The sequence below is a fragment of the Canis lupus genome, chromosome 28 (assembly GCF_011100685.1).
Source record: "Canis lupus familiaris isolate Mischka breed German Shepherd chromosome 28, alternate assembly UU_Cfam_GSD_1.0, whole genome shotgun sequence".
Classification (NCBI taxonomy): Eukaryota; Metazoa; Chordata; class Mammalia; order Carnivora; family Canidae; genus Canis; species Canis lupus.
The window spans coordinates 15952139-15972271 of NC_049249.1; the positions used below are offsets into that span (position 1 = coordinate 15952139).

A 20133-nucleotide genomic window follows, 5' to 3' on the forward strand; every position below is an offset into this window, starting at 1 on the left:
TAAAATGAAACAGTGTTGATTGACTGTGTTAGGTTTTACTTCTCTTAGACACAACATGTGCAGACTTCTTGGGTTAAACTGCTTGAAATGGTCCTTTAGAAGGTAGAGTTTATTAACCAAGTTTAGATTTTTTTCACCAGAACTATATAGTAAATATATGAAGTGTATTTGACAAAATGTCAGAACTCAAATATGGTAGACTCTACTAAATAGTTTCCTTTTAACTTCCCCTTAGGTTCAATGGATAATACAGTCCGGTTGTGGGATGCTGTCAAAGCATTTGAAGATTTAGAGACCGATGACTTTACTACAGCCACTGGGCATATAAATTTACCTGAGAATTCACAGGAGTTACTGTTGGGAACATATATGACCAAATCAACACCAGTTGTACATCTCCATTTTACTCGAAGAAACTTGGTTCTAGCTGCAGGAGCTTATAGTCCGCAATAAACCATCGGTATTAAAGACCTTTTGGAAGCTACTGTTTGAAAAAGGGAGACTAAAAGCAAATACCTCAGTGATTAATATTTAAGCTACAAAGAATGTTTTGTCTATATGGATCTGGAAGGATGCTGCTTGGAAAATCTGAACAGGACAGTTCCACGTTTCTATAGCAACCACATTTAACTAATTTCCGTTAGTTGAATAAGAGGTATTATGTTTGTGGAGGGGACATTTATGGTGCTTTGGATTGTGTGGAAACTATGCATTTTCTGTTCAAATGCTATTTTAATTTATTATGTTTGAAAAAAAATCAATTGATTTCAATAATTCATCCGCTTCAAGATTCAAATTGAGTAATATAATACCATCTTGAATTTTAGCTGAAGAACTCTATGAGCATGTATGTTTTTGCTGTAAAAATGTAGTTACTGTATGGCACTCAAGTACTATGTTAAATGATCCACTAACATTTTTGCTTGGCCCATGATTAGTGGAATGTATGTTACTGGGTAGGGTGAACTACAATTTCTAAGAACTAGATGAACTACAAGCCAACCACTGACATCTGAATTTGTACCTGTTGGATTCTGAGTGCACCCAAACACTCTATAAACCAGGTGAAGAAATTTAGCTTCCATGTTCTACTTCAGCTAAAGCAGCTACATACAACCTAGTACACTTGAAGTCAGACAGACATTTCAGTTGCTTACCTCCAGTACTGAGCCTTGCTTTGGGAAACTAAAAGATTTAGACCAAGTCACTGCCAGTTTTTTTGCCTTCGTTGCATTTTGTACAGTTTTTATATTTTTGATATCTTGTAAATAAAGACAACCAGCTTTTCCAGGTTCATAATTTATTGTACAAATTGAGTATCACATGATGAGTTGACATTAGCTTTTCCAAGCATGGGAATTTAACAGATGAGGTCCAAGTTAAAGTCCTATAAACAAAGCAAAAATAGTTCAGACACAATTGTGTTCAACTCTAAGATATTCAGTAATTACTAGTATAGGACTATCCATGAACCCCCTGAAACTGAATGCAAATTCATCAGATTCTCAGTCAGTAACCACTCCAAAATGCAGGTATCTTTCAGCTTACTACAATTTAACCTTACACTTCACCTTTAACAAAAGAGCTGCCAACAACTCAGTATCATCCTGAATGTATGCTATTGGAAAAATCTAGTATACAAAGTAACATTTTAAAAAGTAGTAAACATATCAGAGATAAAATTTCTCCATTTTTATAATGGGGATACAACCACCCTCCCAAAGTTGGGAGGTACCTAATATGGAAACTGGGCAAAAACTCCGTTTCTCAGGAATGAGTCATGGGCCACTGCATTCTGGGGTATGTAGTCTTAGTCAATAGTTTTGAGATTGGAAAAGCTTTTAAGAGCAAAGGAAAAATTTTCTGTGGAGAACTAAGGAAGATAAAGATCTGGGTTTGGGGTTTTCTCCATATCATCTACTACCAAAACAATTATTCATTCAAGGATGGGCAAATGGAGGTTGTGGTGTGCCATAAGAAGAAAATGAAATCTATAAAAATTTAAAGAAAATATAAAATTGGTTATATAGAAATTTGAAGCTAGCAAAAAAATAAGATATATTTACAATGTATTTAAAAGATTGGTTTTAATAATTATTACATAAAGGACTTATGTAAGAGAAATAAGGTCTTCACAAAGGAAAAGACTCAATTATTAAATAAGAAAAATATATTAAGGGACTGTTAAGAAAAACGCAAACAGTAAACAAATGAAAAAATGCATTACTTCATCAAAAAGACACATTTTCACTCATCAAATAAGCAAAAATCAGAAACTGATTCAACATTGGCTAGGGCAGGAGACACCCTCTTACAAAGCTGGGCACCCCATAACCCTTGGGGAAAAGTCCTTAAGCTTAAAACAATCAAATAGGCAACACTACAGCATGGAAAAGAACATAGTAGTCTCTAAGCCCACCCTTTAACCCAAGCTCCAAAGCGTTCAATGCAATATTTCATATTTAAAAAAATTCTAATAGGGAACAGATATACATCAAATATCCATATACACTCATACATTCAACTACTAGAGGAAGACATTTGTTATAAGACAGTATTACAGACAGGACTCCTAGCCACTGAAAACCAAATTAAAAATATAAAAAAAAAAAAAAGCCAAACCAAAATATTAACAAAAATGGTCAAGGTACTGAGATATGAACAATAGTTTCCTCTTGTATGTAACTGCACAAGGACAATTTACTTTTAGAGTAAGGGAAAAAACCCTACCAACATAATGGCTAAGTTACCAACTTTTATTTATTCTTTTATGAATAAAATTTTTTTAAAAAGATTTTATCCATTTATTCACGAGAGACAGAGAGAGGCAGAAACACAGGCAGAGGGAGAAGCAGGCTCCATGCAGGGAGCCCAACGTGGGAGTCGATCCCAGGTCTCCAGGATCAGACCGACCCTGGGCTGAAGGCAGTGCTAAACCGCTGAGCCACCCAGGCTGCCCAGTTACCAACTTTAAAATGTCAATTCCTTACCATTTATGTTGCTTTCACAGCTGGTGTTTTTTTAGACCTTAATTTGAAGTATAAAATCATCAAAGCAATGCCTCCGTATGTGGCCAATACACACTGAAAAAGAAAGGAGAAAGTAAACAAGAGCTAATGCCACCTATATTATACTAAATCATAACTGCTTAAAGGTATTGTTAATACTTACATTCATTCTACCTGTGAGAGTGTAAGAGTTGAAATATTTTTTGATACCAGTGAAATGGAATTGGGCATCAGTTTCTGGACCTGCCATGATTTCAAGCTTTAAAAAAAAAAAAAAAAGAAAGCAATAATAAATTGGTTTGGATGCAATTTAAAAGAAAATTAAGTTTCATTTTGTTGTTGTTTTAAAGATTTTATTTTTTTCAGTAATCTCTGTATCCAACATGGGGCTTGAACTCAAAACCCGGAGATCAAGAGTCACATGCTCCACCAACTGAGCCAGCCAAGCACCCCTTGTTTTTTTGTTTTTCTTTAAGTTAAAGTCATTGCATTATAAATATTACGAGTTCTTATGTCTTGCCCAAAACAAGTAGCAAAGATGGTGAAAAACTTATTGATAAGAGAAACTTTCAGAAGGAAGACTTGACCTCGGTTGCTACTGTATAACATTCCAAAATATACATCAAATCATTTAGCACTGAAGAGAACACAGTAATCTCTAGGCCCACCCTTTAACCCAATATTGCTTGATACTGTTTTTGGTTCTCACTACATCATGTTACATTGTGCATGGACTCAATCATGCCTACTCCTTTTAAGAGGAGTAGCTGAAAGTTGGAGCTTCTGATACATTTCAAAGTTTCTAAGAAGGGTAACCACCAAATAAACAGCTCAACTTGCAACCCCTTTCACAATTTTTCTTTTCCTCCTTCTTAAAGATTTTATTTATTTATTCATGAGAGAGAAGCAGGCTCCCCACAAGGAGCCCGATGAGGGACTCGATCACAACCCGAGCCAAAAGCAGACAGACGCTCAACCACTGAGCCACTCAGGCACCCTCACAATTTTTCTTATAATTTTAGGAATGGGAAGAGAAGGGATCATTTACTAAATGGAACTGATACTACCATTTTTTAAAAATTAACATTATTTTAACAAAAAGGATGTACATCAGAGTATAAGAACTGGAAGTGGGACACCTCAGTGGCTCAGCAGTTGAGCATCTGCCTTTGGCCCAGGGCGTGATCCTGGAGTCCCAGGATCGAGTCCCACATTGGGCTCCCTGCATGGAGCCTGCTGCTTTCTCTGCCTGTGTCTCTGCCTCTCTCTCTCTCTCTCTCTCTCTGTCTCCCATGAATAAATAAAATCTTTAAAATATATATATATATATTTCCACAGTTTAAAGAATTTATAAGAAAATGCTGGTTCAAGTTCTTAAAGATGGAGATCCTACCAAAATGCCATTATCAAAGTCTGTCAACTAGTTATAAACAGGATACTCACTACCTAGGCTACGGTGCTGTCAGCATCTAACTCCCACCCCTAGGATACATACTAGCTATTGGAGGTATCAGGAAAGCTGGAATTCCCACTTCTTACACCAAAATAGGTAAAAGATCTAAATATAAATAGTAAAGCCGAGGAATCCTGGAAGAAAACATGGACCAGTATTTTAGTTACCTCAGGAAAGGGAAAATATAAAGGCCAAAAACTCAATGGGAAAACACAAAAGTGATCAAAGAAATGTAAATGAGGCCGATATTAAACTATCAGACTAGGAAAAATAATAAATAGTAAGAATGAGAAAATAAAGCATTTCCTGTTGCCTGAGTGTAAACTGGTACTTTTCCTAAGGTGCAATTTTGCAATACCTATCAAATTATAAAATTAATATACCCTTTTAGGTAGCTGGTTCATTTGTTCTCCAGGAATTTACCCTTAAAGGAAACATGTTCTATGGGTCAAGAAGGATGACTGAAATACTGTTTATGAAAATAAACGGGAAAAAATGAAAAGTTAATCTACATACAAGAGACTGATAGTTTCCATTTGAGGAACTACAATGTGCAGATATTTATGCATGGACATGGGAAGATGTCCCTGTGTATGTTTAACTGAAAAAAAAAATCTATTTCTGGACATTATACTACATAGTACATAAATGGTTCTCAAGGTCTGGTTCCTAGACCAGCAGCAACACCACTGGAAACTTGTTGGAAATGCAAATTCTCAGGCCTGACCTCAGGCCTATTCAGAAACTCTGGGGCCCAGGAGTAATCTGCTTTAATATGCCCTCTAGGCATTTCTTATGCAAGCTAAAGTTTAAAAGATACTGCAGTAATAGAAAACCAAATATTTGTTATTAAATATACAGAAAAAAACTCTGGAAAAATATGCAACAGACTTTTAAGAGGAGTTATAAGTACCTATATATTACACAGGCATATATTTGTTAAAATAAAAAATAACAAAAGCACATTCAAAGGTCACCAGAACACTTGAAAATTCGTATGTATGACCGCCTATCTACCACGACCGACGCCACGCCGAGTCGATTGGCAACATAGACGAGCCGGTCGAGGTCCGGTCGAGATTGGTAGGCAGTGGCTGTGACTCAGCTGGCTCTTGATGAAATGGAAGAGGGAAAGATCTGTGAGGAAGTCGTTGCTATGGAAACTGGCACTCCCCTGTTTACCATTCAAAGGCCTTCAGAGGCGTTCTCGTGCACAGAATTGGCAATGAAAATTTGGACAAATGACCTTAATCCTGAAGTTTCAATAAGGTTCTTGGAACAATGAAGGAAATCCAAACTTCCTTAAGTCTCCTCAGGGGACTTGGCCTTTCCAGACCAAGAAGGGAAATCTCCATTAAAATAAATCTTTTTAATGTAGCTTTTATGTTAATGGTTTCATTTTACTAGACCTACTAAAGGCATAGTTTCCCCTCCATTAATCTTCATGATACACTTTTGGATTCTTTTGGTATTAAGTAGGTTTCTAGGAGAAACCTTACACAAAACAGGAGCTTAACTTTGCCGTTATTATTTAAATGATAACCCCACTCCCTTGTGTGTAACAAAAATTTTTAGGAGGACGTGGTGTCCAAGTGAAACAATTTTAAAGCGCCCTAAATTTCTCTCTACACAATATGGTAGGAAGGCTTTGATATTCCACAGAGGACTAATTCTGACTGCAGGGAAGGGCATGGCATAGGAACTGAGATTTAGTCTGGATCTTGAAGACTCTTGTGCAGGTGAGATGGAGGCACGAGTCCGGAGTAAAATGTTGCCGGTGAAATAAACAATGGGATAAAAGCCTACAAGCACTGGGGCTTGCCCCCTTCCGCGAGCTGCACGTTACTTTTGGACAAAGATCTCCAACCCTTGGGGCTAGAGCACCCTCTGTGGAATAACTCGAACTGAGACCTTACTCCTTTTTGAACCGTACAAAGTTTAGAAAGACACAACAAGGAACAAATTACCTAAGACTAATAAATGCACTAACTGCTAAATGGTAGGTAGCCCGTGGAGAAGTCGAAGCATGGGGTCTCACTCTCGTTTCCAATTAACGGGCCTACCGCGAGTAAACAGGAATGACGCCTTCCACGTCTTTCTTCACCTGCGAAACGGGCATTTCAGAGAAGGCCCAAAGGGACCAACTGCATTTCCCTGACTGGACACCCACCTAGCTGGAGCGGTGAGATCACGAGGTAGAAGTCGAGAACCACTCGGGTACCGAAAGCAGCCTTCTGCACTTCAAGGGGGGTATTCGGCTCCCTGTTCTGGCTGCCCCTTAGAGGGAAAAGGCCTTCCCGCTGCGATCCGACAGCCTGGACTCTAACCCGCGGACCGCCGGCCTGGCCGACTGCGGGCGCCGGGCCGCACACATTCCCGCCTTGACAAAGGCTGCAGCGCAGCTAAAGGAGGCCTCGCTGGCCAGCTCCCTAGGCACAGCACAGTGGAAACAGACTATGGGCATAACCGAGGAAAACAGGTTAATCTGGCCAGAAGCCCGAGTTTCATTCAGTATTACATCGCTAGGTGACCTTGGGGGGTGTCCCTTCGCAGCGGGCCTCATTTTTCCTCATCGTAAAGGGATCCAAGGGCCTTTGGGAACTATGGGAGCCTCTGGGACCTCCTATCCTCCTCGCCCCTTGGATTCCCAGTCCGACCCTCGCGCCCTGGCTCCCTCGTTACCTCCAATTCCTTTCCCCAATTCTCCGCTGTTCTCGCTCCCCAAAGCAAAGACCTAGCGGCGTTTCTGCATCAGGAACGGTCGGAGTTTTGTGCCACCCCTTCACAGCGGAGGCACGAAGCCTGCGCCGGGGATCCCGTCCACACACCCACCTCGCAAAAGGTAGCAACTCCACTGGTTGTGTCCTTCAACGTACGCAGCTAACCTGCGGCCGGCCGGAAGAAGCCGCCTCCCCCGCACGCGTTCAACGGGCCAGAGCCTATTCAGCCTTCAGCGTCGATTGGCTACGGCCCGAAGTCCCGCCCTTCCGCTTCCTGTCTCTAAACTTCCTCCCCACGACCAGTAGGACTCAGCGTGGTAGCGGAAGTCGGGTGATGGGCCCGCCCACGCTTCCGGAATAGAGGGGTTGTCCCGCGGATGTGCTCTCCTCGTGTGTGACTCTAATGCTATACGGGCTCTGAAGTAGAGGTGCTGGTGTCACGGGGCTGGTGAGTGAGAAAAGGGGCGAGAAGGAAGGAGAGCTCGTGGCTTCCAGGTCTGTTCCAGGGCTAGGTCCTCTGGGTCCCTGCCACGCACCTCCGCTGCTGCGTGAGTGGCTCAGCCATCTCGGACCGGCTCAGATGCGGACCTCTGTAGTATCAGGCTCTATCCTTGGGAAGTTCCTTATGTCTCTTCTCTGTCTCTGGATCGCCTTTTTGGAACTTCAGTTTCTCCTTGTCTGAACTGACATTTAGGGTCAAATTCCCTGCAAACTAGACTTCTCTGCCCTTTCCTGTTTCTCCGAAGCGTGCACCCACCTCTTCCTGATGCCAAATCCAAGGCTTCCACTGGGTCTTCACCTCCACTGTAGTCGAAAGCCTTTCTAGATCCTTATTCCAAGTGTCTCTCAAAACCATCGTTTAGACCTGTCCTCTTTCGTATGGTTTCTCTTTGCTGCCCTGCAGTTGACTTCTACTCTGTTCACTTTCCTTCAGCCCTGTTTCTCTTCCTGTCTGTAGCCTGCAGTATATTTTTCTTGGTTGCTGTTCTGTTTCTTCCCCTACTTAGGGTTCTGACTTGTCAAAGTAAACATCAAACTACTCATAATGTAGTTTGAAATCTTTCACAAAAAAGCCCACCTAGTCTTCTCCGATTTAAGATTATTAAATTGATTATTATGCTTTATTCCCCCTGTGGTCTAAACAGTTCATCAAAGAAAGGAAACAGCAACTTCTTGTGCAGTTTTTTGAGAAATTACTGGTGATTATGGAAGTATTTGGCTTTAACTGTTTCTATGCGTAGTCTCACATTTCTCACATTCCTTCTCTTTTTCCTTTTCCACCTGTCAAAATCGTTTCCTTTTTTTTTTTTTTTTTTTTTTTTAAGATTTTACTTATTTATTCATGAGAGACACACAGAGAGAGGCGCAGAGGCATAGGCTGAGGGAGAAGCAGCTCCCTGCAGGGAGCCTGATGAGGGACTTGATCCCAGGATCCTGGGATCATGCCCTGAACCAAAAGCAGATGCTCAACCACTGAGCCACCCAGGCGTCCCTCTTTTCCATCTTTTAACAGCTCAAAGATGTCTTTAAGAAGTTTGCCTTCTTTACTGAAGCCACATCACTTCATATTTCTTTGTCTATAATTTGATTTGTGTTTTATCTATTTATTTATTTTTAGTAATTTCTACACCCAACGTGGGGCTTGAACTTATGACCCTGAGATCAAGGGCTGCATGCTCTTCTGACCTAGCTAGCCTGGTGCGCCGATTGGTATTTTAAATTATTTTCATAATTGTTTTATTTTCTTAAAATTGTGCATGTTCTTTTAATTTTTTTTTTTTTTAAAGAAGGCTCCATGTCTGGTGAGGAGCCCAATGTGGGGCTTGAGCTTACGACCCTGAGATCAGGATTCAGATGTTTACTTGACTGAAACACCCAGGCCCCCCAAAATTGTGCATATTCTTTGAAGCTAGGGAGTTATATATTAACTTGTGTATCTCTGACTTAACTGTGGCTATAATGTGATATTTACTATGTTGGATCTATAATTTCTTTTCCTGGGGGAAAATGTATGGATTTGTGGTTTTGAAGCAGGGATCTTTGGAAAGATGAAATTTGGGTTATTTGAGGTCTAGCATCAAACCTGATTTCTTAGTCCTGAATGTTACCTAGCACATTGGCGCTAGAAGGTTTTATCTCTTGCCCGCTGATCACAACCTTTAGGAAATTTCACACCAAGGCAATATAGCTCATTGATACTCTTTACATTGTTTTTAGGTGACTCAAATACGGCAGCCATGGAAGAAAGCTTCCCCCGAGGGGGTACAAGAAAGACCCACAAATTAGAGAAAGCTTTCCAGCAGTCAGTTGAACAAGACAACTTATTTGATGTAAGTGATGTGCTTGTAAGACCCATTTTACACTTTCTAGTATCCTTGTGAAGAATGAACCTTGAGAATGGTACTTTCCGTATTTGTTTCTTTTTGAAGTCTACTTTTGTAAGTTGAACTTGTTAGAGAGTCTGTACCATCATGAGGCTATATTTTTTGAAGCAAGGCATTTAGTACTTGAGCTTGCAGTGCTGTTATTCTTAAGAACTTTGTGCCATGTTGGTTAAAGATGGAGAGAAAAGTTGTAGAGTAAGTCATGAATGGTACAACATGGGGACTACACTCAGTGGTATTATAATAGAATTGTATGGTGATAGTTGTTGGCTACCCTTGTGGGATCATAGGATAATATAATATGTAGGGTCATCAAATCACTATGCTGTGTACCTGAAACTAATGTAACATTGAGTGTTAAATATATTTCAATTAATTAAAAATAAAGGAGAAAAAGCACTTGTGGTTGATTTTTAAATGGGATCCTTGCCGTGTATATTAATAATATAATAATACAATAATTTAGAATTTGCATTGAAATTCACCATCTTGACCTAGAGTAGGTATTGCTCTAAATGCTAGAGGGCAGGGAACTGTCATTTGATTTATGACCTTATGTGTATTTTATGTGATCTTTCCAACTACAGTGGAGTAGAGAACATCATTCCATTATAAGAAACTGAGGCTGAGAGAGGTTACCTTTTTAACCAAAACCGTATAGCTTGCTATGGCAGAGTTGGGAGTTTAACTCAGGTCTCCGTGTCTCCACCATCCCATTTTTACAAACTCTTCCAAATTGCTTCTCATAGTGGGGATCCCAGTGTTCATCCCAGGCAAAGGAGGAAGCACATAGGAGAGAAGAGGCTTTTGAGAATATGAAGAAGGCTCCCACCTTGGGCAAAGGGAATATTGGTGACAGAATGGGATTGGCACAGGAATTAACAGGAATACTGGGAGTGAGGTACAGTACAGGAGTAACAAGGCAAGGTGACAGGTGACCTGAAATTGGAGAGAAAGCACAGAATTGTTTCTCTTTTTTCTTTTGGATCTTTTATTCCCCCCTTTGTAGATTTCTATTGAAGAGGAATCCACCAAAAGGAAAAAGAGCCAGAAAGGGCCAGCAAAAACAAAAAAGTTGAAAATCGAGAAGAGAGAAAGCAGCAAGTCTGTAAGAGAGAAGTTTGAAGTCCTTAGTGTTGAGGTTTGTTACAGTTTGATTTTTGTTCTAAACAAACTACCTGGGTCACTTAAGTTTGTATATGTTCTTCTCTATTTTTTTCCTTGATTCTTTTTGTATGTATGCACGTATGTTTGTGTGCACACCTCTGTGGAGATTTTTCAGTTAGTGCTCAGAACTGAGCATTATTGCCTTCAATTATTAACCAGTGCCTGGGATCATGTGTTGTTTTTCTTTTTAGCTGCTGAGTCCCTCATTGTGCTTGTGTCTTCATGAAACTTGTGTTTTAGTAGATTCATAGGTTAGAACCAGCAATAACTTTAAACCTTTCTACTTCTACTCTTCCATTTCATAGTTATGGAAATTCTCTTGGAGAAGTGAAGTGGGCTTTTAATGTTGTTTACATTTTTAGATTATAACTTGGATATATGTTATAAAAAAGAAAAAAAAAAAGCCAAATGATTCCTAAGGAAAAGATTCAGATTCAGCCTGCAGAAGTATTTTGTCTTATATGATACATAGAAAAATAATTATTTAACTTTGTGTCAACATTAGAAAAAATTTCCCAGAAAAATGTGATTTCTGGCATCTTGTAAAAATTTGAGAGTGCTGACAGCACAAACTTGCATTCCCTCATGTTTAGTCACATAGAGCTGAGTAATGGTTGTCCTGTTTAGGCCTGGCATGCACACTCCAGACTGCCATCGACTCCACTGGCCTGTTTCCTTCATTTTGAGTTTGGGGTCTTTGGAGTAAAGCAAAAGACAAAAGTGCCCTCTGTATCATGATGCTGTTTTATGGTGCTCAGTCAGCTATCTGATAAGTATACTTACATAATACACACATGTATTTCCTGTAGCTTTTATATGTCAGAGTTGTGACTAAAAGACCCCCTAACATCCTCAATCATTGTTCTTTTCCCTGTCATACACATTTCACTTTTTCCCTTTTAGTCCCTGCGTGAGGGGATGCGGATTTTGGGTTGTGTGAAGGAGGTACATGAACTAGAACTGGTTATCAGTCTGCCCAATGGCCTCCAGGGCTTTGTGCAAGCAACAGAAATCTGTGATGCCTATACCGAGCAGCTGAATGAGCAGGTAGCTCAAGAAGAACCTCTGAAGGTAAGGGAAGCCTGAACATAGTCTGTAACTGAAGCTAAATGGTATTCAAGTGGATGTAAAATTACAACCTTGCTAACTGCAAAGAAGTCAAGATACAAGGTGTTACAAGAGTTTGTAATAGGGGATTTTTTTTTTTTTTTTTTTAAGATTTTATTTATTTGTGAGAGAGGCAAAGAGAGAGAGGCAGAGACACAGGCAGAGAAAGAAGCAGGCTCCCTGTGCTGAGCCCGATGGACCTGTGCGGAGCCTGATGGACTCAGTCCTAGGACCTGGGATCACGACCTGAGCCAAAGGCAGATGCTCAACCACTGAGCCACCGAGATGTCCCTTTTTTCTTTTTTAAATAAGGGGATTTTGACTTAGCTCAGGGAGCCTGGAAGACTTCCCTGGGGAAGGGATGCTTAAGCTGAGATCTGAAGGATGAGGGTGTACCAGGTAAAGAAGGAAGGGAGTTCAGGCAGAAGGAGCACAATATGGAGCTGAGAGAGCAAGGGAGAGTGGTGTGGGATGGGGCAAGAGAGCTGGGTGGAGTCCAGACCATGTTAAAGATTGGTTTTTAATTCTAGAACCAATGGGAAGCCCTTGAAGTGTCCTTATGAGGGTGGGTGACATGTAGACAGCATAGACAATAGATTGAAGATGTATGTGTCGTTGCTTAGAGACCAGTGAGGGAGTTATTGTAGTAGTCTAGCTTTGGGATGGACAGCAGGCTGCATTTAGGGTTTACTGAGGACTGAGGAGATAAAGTCAGTGCTGATGGATTTGATGGGGGGATGAGTTTTAGGCTTCTGTTATATGTGACGTGATGGTCAGCCTTGCCATCCTGAGGGAGAAACTCAGAGAGAGAACTGGATTGGGAGAGACAATCACAATTTTATTTTGTGCGGTGTCGAATTTGAGAAATGGTTGAGACATCCAGTAGATAGATGATTCCAGAGTTCAGAGTAGTCTGGGCTAGAAATGTACATGTGTGAGGCTGCTCCACATAGGTGGCAGTTGAAGCTAAGAGGGGAAAAAAGATGCCTAGAAGGACTGAATAGAGTGAGAAGAGACTGAGAGACTGACCCTCGAGGGTTTTTTAAGATTATTTTATATTATATTATATTATATTATATTATATTATATTATATTACGTTATGTTATGTTATGTTATATTGTTATATTATATTATATTATACTATACCATACTATATTATGTTAGAGCGTGCACACACATGTGCGCAGCAGGGAGGGTAAGAGGGAGAGGGAGACAATCCCAAGCAGACTCTCTGCTGAGCACAGAGCCCAAGCCGGGCTCAGTGCCACAACCCTGAGACCTAAGCTGAAAGAGAATCAGATGCTCAAATGACAGAGCCACCCAGGTGCCACGATCAGTGTTAAATGCTTTTTAATGGTCACATATAAGAGGGACAGTGACAGGGATTATTGGATTTAGTGACATGAAGGTTACTGATGATTTTATTGGGAGATAAAGTGGTAGGCGAGGGGTGGAGCACAGTTATAGTGAGTGGAAGGGTGAGCAAAAGGTGAAGAAATGAAGACAACGAATACAGACAACTCTTGACAAGTCATTTACATCTGCCTGTTCTGTGGAGATATTTGAAGCCCTTCTACTGAAACTGAAGACTGTGACTTAGTGACAGATCCCTCTTTCTTTGGTGGGCAGTTACTCACTTTGTCTGCCTTGCGGGTTCTTTGTGGTCTGAGGATGAGAAACCACTCAGCAAGAGTTGAGCAATGGTATGCTGGTTCAGAGGAGGAGTATGTTTTGGATCTTTCTCATTTGTATTATGTAGGACCTGGTCTGCTTGTCTGAACTCTTCTCACCTGGGATGCTAGTGAGATGTGTGGTGAGCAGTGTGGGCATCACAGAGAGCGGCAAAAAGAGTGTCAAGCTATCTCTGAACCCCAAAAATGTCAACGAAGTGCTAAGTGCTGAGGCCCTGAAGCCTGGCATGGTATGTATGGGATCAAAGAAAAAGGAGTGAACAATGTGCCTTTCTCCTGCCCTGCCTCCTGGGGGAGTACCCAGCTTCATAGCTACACACAGAGATGAGTCTTTTCTTGGGGTGGGGAGGGGTCTCCAGGGTGCTTGGGTACCTATAGGAAATTGAAGACTTGAGCCTAATCACATTACCTTGGAGGGGAGAAAGGGATGGTTCACTGGTGGCAAAAAAAGAAAAAAAAAACAAGCCTTCAATGAGGCATAGCAGGGATGAAGAATTCTTCAAGTGGCTTACTTGTCCTCCACAGGTTAAGTCTTTTTCAGAGGCTGCCTGGCATCTGTGGGGAATGCTTGAGGGCTGCTCTCTGATCACAGAGACAGGGTAGATACTCTGTCACCTGCAATGATGGACAGCTTACTAATGTGTCTCCCAGTCCCTAGAGAGATTCAGGAGGAATTAGTTTCTAGCTCCCAGTCTCAACTTCCAACAGGTATAAACAATTCAAATAACTACACTCATCTCAGTGCTCTTGTAATTAAGATCAGTATGAACTTCTAACTTTTAGTTAGAAGCAATCAGTTTGGGACAGGCCCTGAAAGCTGGCTAGAAAGGGAATAAAAGTAAGCCAAGGTGCAGGACATTGACAAGTGTCAAGAGCCTGGTGTTTGGCAGGTGCTGTTTTAGACATTTCATCTGAAGAAATTCTTACAGCAACCCTGTGAGGCAGATATATAGGTGTTCCTCTCACACATTTGAGAAAATAGACTCAGAAAGGTTTATGACTTGTCAAAGACCAAATTAGTAAGTAAGAGCCAGATTTGAATTCCATACCGCTTCCCATGAAATGTAAAAGAGGTTGGCAAGATTTTTTTTCTTTTTTTGAAGTCTTGGATGTGGTGACAGCCAGAAGACTAGTTCTGGATTAGTCACGGCTCTGGGATTGACATTGCAGGGCCATCTGATTTACTCCTCTTTGTGTAGCAATAGTCTTCCCTATCTTTTGAAAATTCTCCTGGGGAGAAACCCCTCTTTGTCATTCCATTCAACTGTGTGTGTGTAACACTTTTCACTGTCTGGAAACCATAAGATCCCTCAAGCCCTGGGAGAATTAGGTTGATGTCTTTCTCATTTCTATCCTCTAGTGGGACTGAAGTTGTTGGGAGGAGTGCTGGGGGGAGGATTGTGGGATGACATGTTAAGATTGATGGTGGGAACATTCATGTTTGGTAGTGGATTTTCTGTTGTGTGTCGCATTACCTTCGGGTTTTGAACTTGGGAATGTTTTGTCTTCCTCCAGCTGCTCACAGGCACTGTGTCCAGCTTGGAAGACCATGGCTACCTAGTGGACATTGGTGTTAGTGGGGCCAGAGCCTTTCTGCCATTACAGAAAGCCCAGGAGTATATCCGACAGAAGAACAAAGGTGAGGGGGAAGAAAAGGGCCAGTACATGGTACTGAGGTGGTGCATGTGGGGATGTTTAAATACCACTTGCTGAGTAAAATGACAGAATGATGACCTCAGGGGCTGTTTGGCTTTGCTAAAATCAGCATCAATTCTGGCTGATAGAAAAGGGAATATGTATGAAAGACCAATGAGTCACAGGGTCTGAGATCCAATGGACCAATTTCACATTTTTTTTTAAATTTTAAAAATGTTTTTATTTATTCATGAGAAACAGAGAGGCAGAGACAGGCAGAGGGAGGAGCAGGCTCCCTAACGGGAGCCCAGTATGGGACTCAAAACAAAAATAAAAGAGGAGTTAATAGCCCCAAACTGGTGCCCAAATTGTTACCACCACTTGAAGTCAGGAGGATACAGGGAAACATGTGATACCATGAGATCACTGATCATAAACCGGCACAACCTTATAGAATATGCTATGCATTGCTTTACATGCTTAAATCTTTTAAAATTCTATAGCACAACTTCAGATAGGTGCAAGTGTCAGGGAATCACCACCGGTATAGATAGAGAGTATATGACTAGAAACCTAAATGCCCCCATCCAGGAACTGGGAAATTTTAAGATTTTTTTATTTATTCATCAGAGACAAGAGAGGCAGAGACAGGAGAATCCGGCTCTATGCAAGGAACCTAATATGGGACTTGATCCCGGGACTCCAGGATCACACCTGGAGGCGAAGGCAGACACTCAACCACTGAGCCACCCAGGCGTCCCCACCCTCAGTGTTAGTATTTCTACACCCTAAAAATTTTCATTACTTAACATCTAGTTCATTAAAATCCTGTGGTACACCACCTAAAATCCTTAATTTTAAGGTCAACCTCATTTTAGCTTTTTCTATAAAGCTGTAAAGAGGTATATAGCTAGATGTCAACTGTGATGCTCATTCACAAATAGGTTACCTTTTACTTCCACAAATCTTTTGGTACCACCTTATTTTTATGGAGACCAAACTTATTTTAAAATATTTTATTGAAAAAAAAATTAAATAAAATATTTTATTGGAATCCTTTTAGTAAAAACAAGTATTCATGTTAAATAAGTCTAATTGGTCTGAAAGTATTTAAGCATCTCAAAATTTCTGGGCAGTTTCTTTCCTCCAGTAAGTTTACAGCTGCTCACATAGGTTAATGCAGGGAAATCAGATGGAAGTTTCTAGGATCTGCCCAACACCACCCAGATAGGAGGTGTCCTCTACATGAACAAAACTCATAGTAGCCAAGGAAAAAGGACGTGACTCTTCACAGCCTGCAGGTTCGAGTGGCAGGAGCCATTCCGAGGGTACAGACATCTCCACAGCCTGATCCAAGAGGGTGAATTACAAACTTCAGCCATTCAGTATCTGATTAGTACCTAATCTGTGAAAGGGCACCCCCCCCAGGTAGGCTTCCAGAATAATCAAGCTTGATTCAAGGGTAACAGCCGCGGAAATCTTCAAACACCCAGCAGGGCCCCGGTGTAGGAGAATGTGCACCGCCCCAAGCCGCCACAGCACCACCGCATGATGCCAGCCGAACCAACCACTGAGCAAAGAGAGCCAATTACACATTTTCTCACCTAGAAGATTCCATTGAAATTTGGGCCCCCAGGGCCTCTGAACCAGCACTCTTCTTGCCTTGTTGAGATTTTCATATTTTAAAGTGGTGTTGATTCCAGATCAGTCAGGGTCACTTTATTCCCCTCTTGTAGTTGGTCACTGAGAGATTGCGAATATGAGTATTACTTGGTAACTGGGCACGTAGACCATGGATCTTATCAGATATTGCTTGAGCTCAAGTTAAGAGCCCTTCTCATGGAGGTATTTTTCCTTTGGGGGCTGGGGCTGGGGCTTGCAGGTGCGAAACTGAAGGTGGGTCAGTACCTGAACTGCATCATTGAAGAAGTGAAAGGCAATGGAGGAGTTGTTGGTCTGTCTATTGGTCCTTCTGAAGTTTCTGCTGCCATTGCTACTGAGGAGCAAAACTGGACCCTTAATAACTTGCTACCAGGACTGGTCGTCAAAGCTCAGGTACAGAAGGTAAGCCATTCATTGTCATTACTATTTTCTAAGATAGAGATAATTTTTGTTGAAGTATTGCATGTGCACAGTCTAAAATTGTGCTAACAGGGTAGATGTTGGTCACTGTTGGTCACACTTAAGGTATAGCCAGTGCCATATGTTGAATTAGTATTTTGGATGTATTGGATTGAACTACTATTAAAATAAATTTCACCTGTTTCTTTGTAGTTTTTAAAATGTGACTGCTCAAGAACTTAGTCCTATATTTACATGTGGATTATGTTTCCTTTGGACAGTGCTGATTGAAAAGGTCAAATAGTATTTTGGTGTTTTTCTTTAAGATTTTATTTATTTATTTTAGAGAGGGGGAGGGGCAGAGAGAGAAGAGAATCTCAGATACTATGCTTGAGTGCAGAGCCCAATGTAGGGGTCAATCCCAGGACCCCGAGATCATGACCTGAGCTGAAACCAAGAGTCAGATGCTTAACTGACTTTACCACCCAGGTACCCTGAAAAAGTGTGAAGTAGTATTAAAAGATGTAACAAAGAACTGTTTTATCTCCTAACTCCATCTTTAACTTTTTCATCTTTGGAAATTTACCTCCGTATTTCTAAGTAATAAGTTTCTGTTGATATCTTGTTTTATCAATTTTAGGCATTGAGTTTTAATTTCTTATCATGGTAGATGAATATTTGGCTCTCCTAATTTTCCCTTTCCTTCCTCCACCCTCCTAGCAGAGGTATATCAAATTTATGGGCAGAAAAGAGGTAACACGGTAAGACCCAGAATGTGATCCTTAGAAAAGAAAGCCTGTTGGCACTTTTGATACAAATAGTTTGGCCATTTGGCTGGTGTCTGAAAATAGGAAGATTGCCATAATTCCCAGAACCGAGTGGCTCTCAGTATCTGAATTGTTTGTGTCAACAATATGGAATGTGGGATTTTGGTACATGTCAGGCAGAGGGTACCTACATTACCAGCCCCAGTAAAAAGCCTTGGGCACGGAGTCTCTCATGAGCTTCTTGAACAGACAGTTGCATTGTTTGTGAATCCACTAGGAAAGGATTCTTAGAAACGGTACTCCAAGTACCTTTCCCTTTGCTGATTTTGCTTTGCTTCCTTTCACTATAATAAACCAGTCACAGGTGTCACTATATGCTGAGTCCACTGAGAGCTTCTAATGCATCAGCGAACCTGGGAATGGTCTTGGGGATCCTTAACATGCTAGGTCAGGAAATTAACCTCCCATATGTACTGTACCAAGGATGCTTCTGGAGAATGTGCCATACTAAAATGAGTAAACCAAAAAAGAGGAATATGTGGAATCAAAGAAGACTCCAACATAAGAGAAATTAGGGGAAGGATCCAGGATGACAGAGAAAGGAAATTCTAAAATACCAGCTCTACAGGAATCTTACCATAGTAGCCAGTCTAGACTGGAGGAGGATTAACAGGAAAAAGGGCTCTAGGTGGTTTAAAAAAAAAAAAAAAGTATGAGGTTATCTAAAGATTTGAACACCTTAATGGAAAATTATAGTATGAGGAAAAAAATAGAATGTATTAAGAAATAGTGATAGGAAGAGAATTTAGCAAATGGCAAAAACAGGGGTGCCTAGGTGGCTCAGTAGTAGGCTCAGTAGTAGTAGAGTCCCGGGATCAAGCTGAGAGTCAGGCTCCCTACTCAGCCGGGGAGTGGCTTATCTCTCTCCCTCTGCCTGCCACTCTGCCTAATTATGTTCTCTTTCTCTGTCAAATAAATAAATCAAATAAAAAAAAATATATATATATATATATAAACAAAGCTGATTATCAACTCCAGGGAAAAAAGCTGTTCAAGAAACCATTGTAGTATGTTACCTACGTCAGCAGTACATAATATTTATATAATCATAGTAATTTAAGGACTGAATAATGATTTAACCATAAATTTGATATACCTCTGCTAGGAGGGTGGAGGAAGGAAATGCAGACTCTGGATCATCACCGGGTCCAAAGGCAGACGTTGAGCCACCCAGGTGCCCCTGAGTTTTAAGAATTTTTAAAAAAATATTTATTATAGCAAGAGTGAGTGCAAGAGCAGGATGAGGTGCAGAGAGTGAGGAAGAGAGAGAATCTTCAGCAGATTCCCTCCGGGGCACAGAACTGGGTGTGGGGCTCGATCCCACGACCCCAAGATCATGACCTAAGCCGAAATCAAGAGTCAGATGTTTGACTGAGCCATCCAGGTGCCCCTTGGAAGAGTTCAAGAGTTTATCTTTATCCCTTTCATTTTTATTTTAAGATTTCATGATATGTTTTGGTGTGGATCTCTCTTCATTTATTTGTCTTGTAATTCGGAAATGCAGATCTTTTACTTCTGAAAAAATTTCTTGTATTACTGTTTTTCTTTTCTATTTCAAATTGACGTGTAATTCACATATAGGAGGATCCATCCTTTTAAAATGTGTAAATTAGTGATTTTTTTATTGTATTCACTTTTATTTCACAAAAGTGTGCAGCTGTTACTACTATTTGATTCCAGAACATTTTCATCACCCCAGTAAGAAACCCTGTACCCATTGGTGGTCACTCTCCATCCCTCCCTCCCTCCCTCAAGCCCTTGGCTCTACTTTTTGACTCTAGATTTGTCTACTCTGGATATTCCATATAAATGGAATCATACGATATGTGGCCTTTTGTGTCTGGCTTCTTTCACTTAACAATGTTTTCAAGGTTTATCCATGTTGTAGCGTGTATCAGTACTTCATTCCCTTTTATGGCTAAATACTGTTTCATATCGTGGATGTGACACACTTATCAGTTAGTGGGCAGTTGGGTGGTTTCCATTCTGGGCTATTATGAGTAATATTGCTGTGAAATTTGTGCATAAGTTTCTGGGGACATAAGTTTTCATTTCTCTTAGGCATATACTCAGGAATGG

At 40.8% G+C, this 20133-nt stretch overlaps 3 protein-coding genes and 1 non-coding gene across 6 annotated transcripts in view; 2 read left to right on the forward strand and 2 right to left on the reverse strand.

Moving 5' to 3' along the window:
- Positions 1 to 2639, forward strand: part of TAF5 (TATA-box binding protein associated factor 5) — a 15987-nt gene extending 13348 nt beyond the window's left edge. Inside the window, exon 11 of the mRNA XM_038578680.1 lies at positions 236 to 2639. Coding sequence (XP_038434608.1) covers positions 236 to 453 — 218 coding nt within the window. The 3' untranslated portion in view covers positions 454 to 2639. The remainder of the gene's footprint in view (positions 1 to 235) is intronic.
- On the reverse strand, positions 1284 to 7450 carry ATP5MK (ATP synthase membrane subunit k). 2 transcript variants are annotated; one of them, XM_038578686.1, is made up of 4 exons: positions 7294 to 7450; positions 3172 to 3267; positions 2991 to 3083; positions 1284 to 1387 (listed from the first exon to the last, which is right to left on the reverse strand). In XM_038578686.1, the coding sequence occupies exons 2-3, from the start codon at positions 3256 to 3258 to the stop codon at positions 2994 to 2996; spliced, it is 177 nt and encodes a 58-aa protein (XP_038434614.1). In that variant the 5' UTR covers positions 3259 to 3267; positions 7294 to 7450; the 3' UTR covers positions 1284 to 1387; positions 2991 to 2993. The 2 variants fall into 2 exon arrangements, with proteins under 2 accessions (XP_038434614.1, XP_038434615.1); XM_038578687.1 differs by lacking the exon at positions 7294 to 7450 and adding an exon at positions 7144 to 7287.
- Positions 5479 to 5538, reverse strand: MIR1307 (microRNA mir-1307). Its single transcript, NR_049298.1, has one exon. It is a non-coding gene; the product is annotated as a microRNA mir-1307 (primary transcript).
- Positions 7451 to 7491: 41 nt separating the features above from the next.
- PDCD11 (programmed cell death 11) overlaps positions 7492 to 20133 on the forward strand; it is a 44259-nt gene continuing 31617 nt past the window's right edge. For both annotated transcript variants that reach the window (XM_038578678.1, XM_038578679.1), the window contains exons 1-7: positions 7492 to 7629; positions 9399 to 9511; positions 10575 to 10706; positions 11636 to 11803; positions 13600 to 13761; positions 15047 to 15170; positions 17049 to 17230. In XM_038578678.1, the coding sequence (XP_038434606.1) occupies positions 9419 to 9511; positions 10575 to 10706; positions 11636 to 11803; positions 13600 to 13761; positions 15047 to 15170; positions 17049 to 17230 (861 nt within the window). In that variant the 5' untranslated portion in view covers positions 7492 to 7629; positions 9399 to 9418. The remainder of the gene's footprint in view (positions 7630 to 9398; positions 9512 to 10574; positions 10707 to 11635; positions 11804 to 13599; positions 13762 to 15046; positions 15171 to 17048; positions 17231 to 20133) is intronic.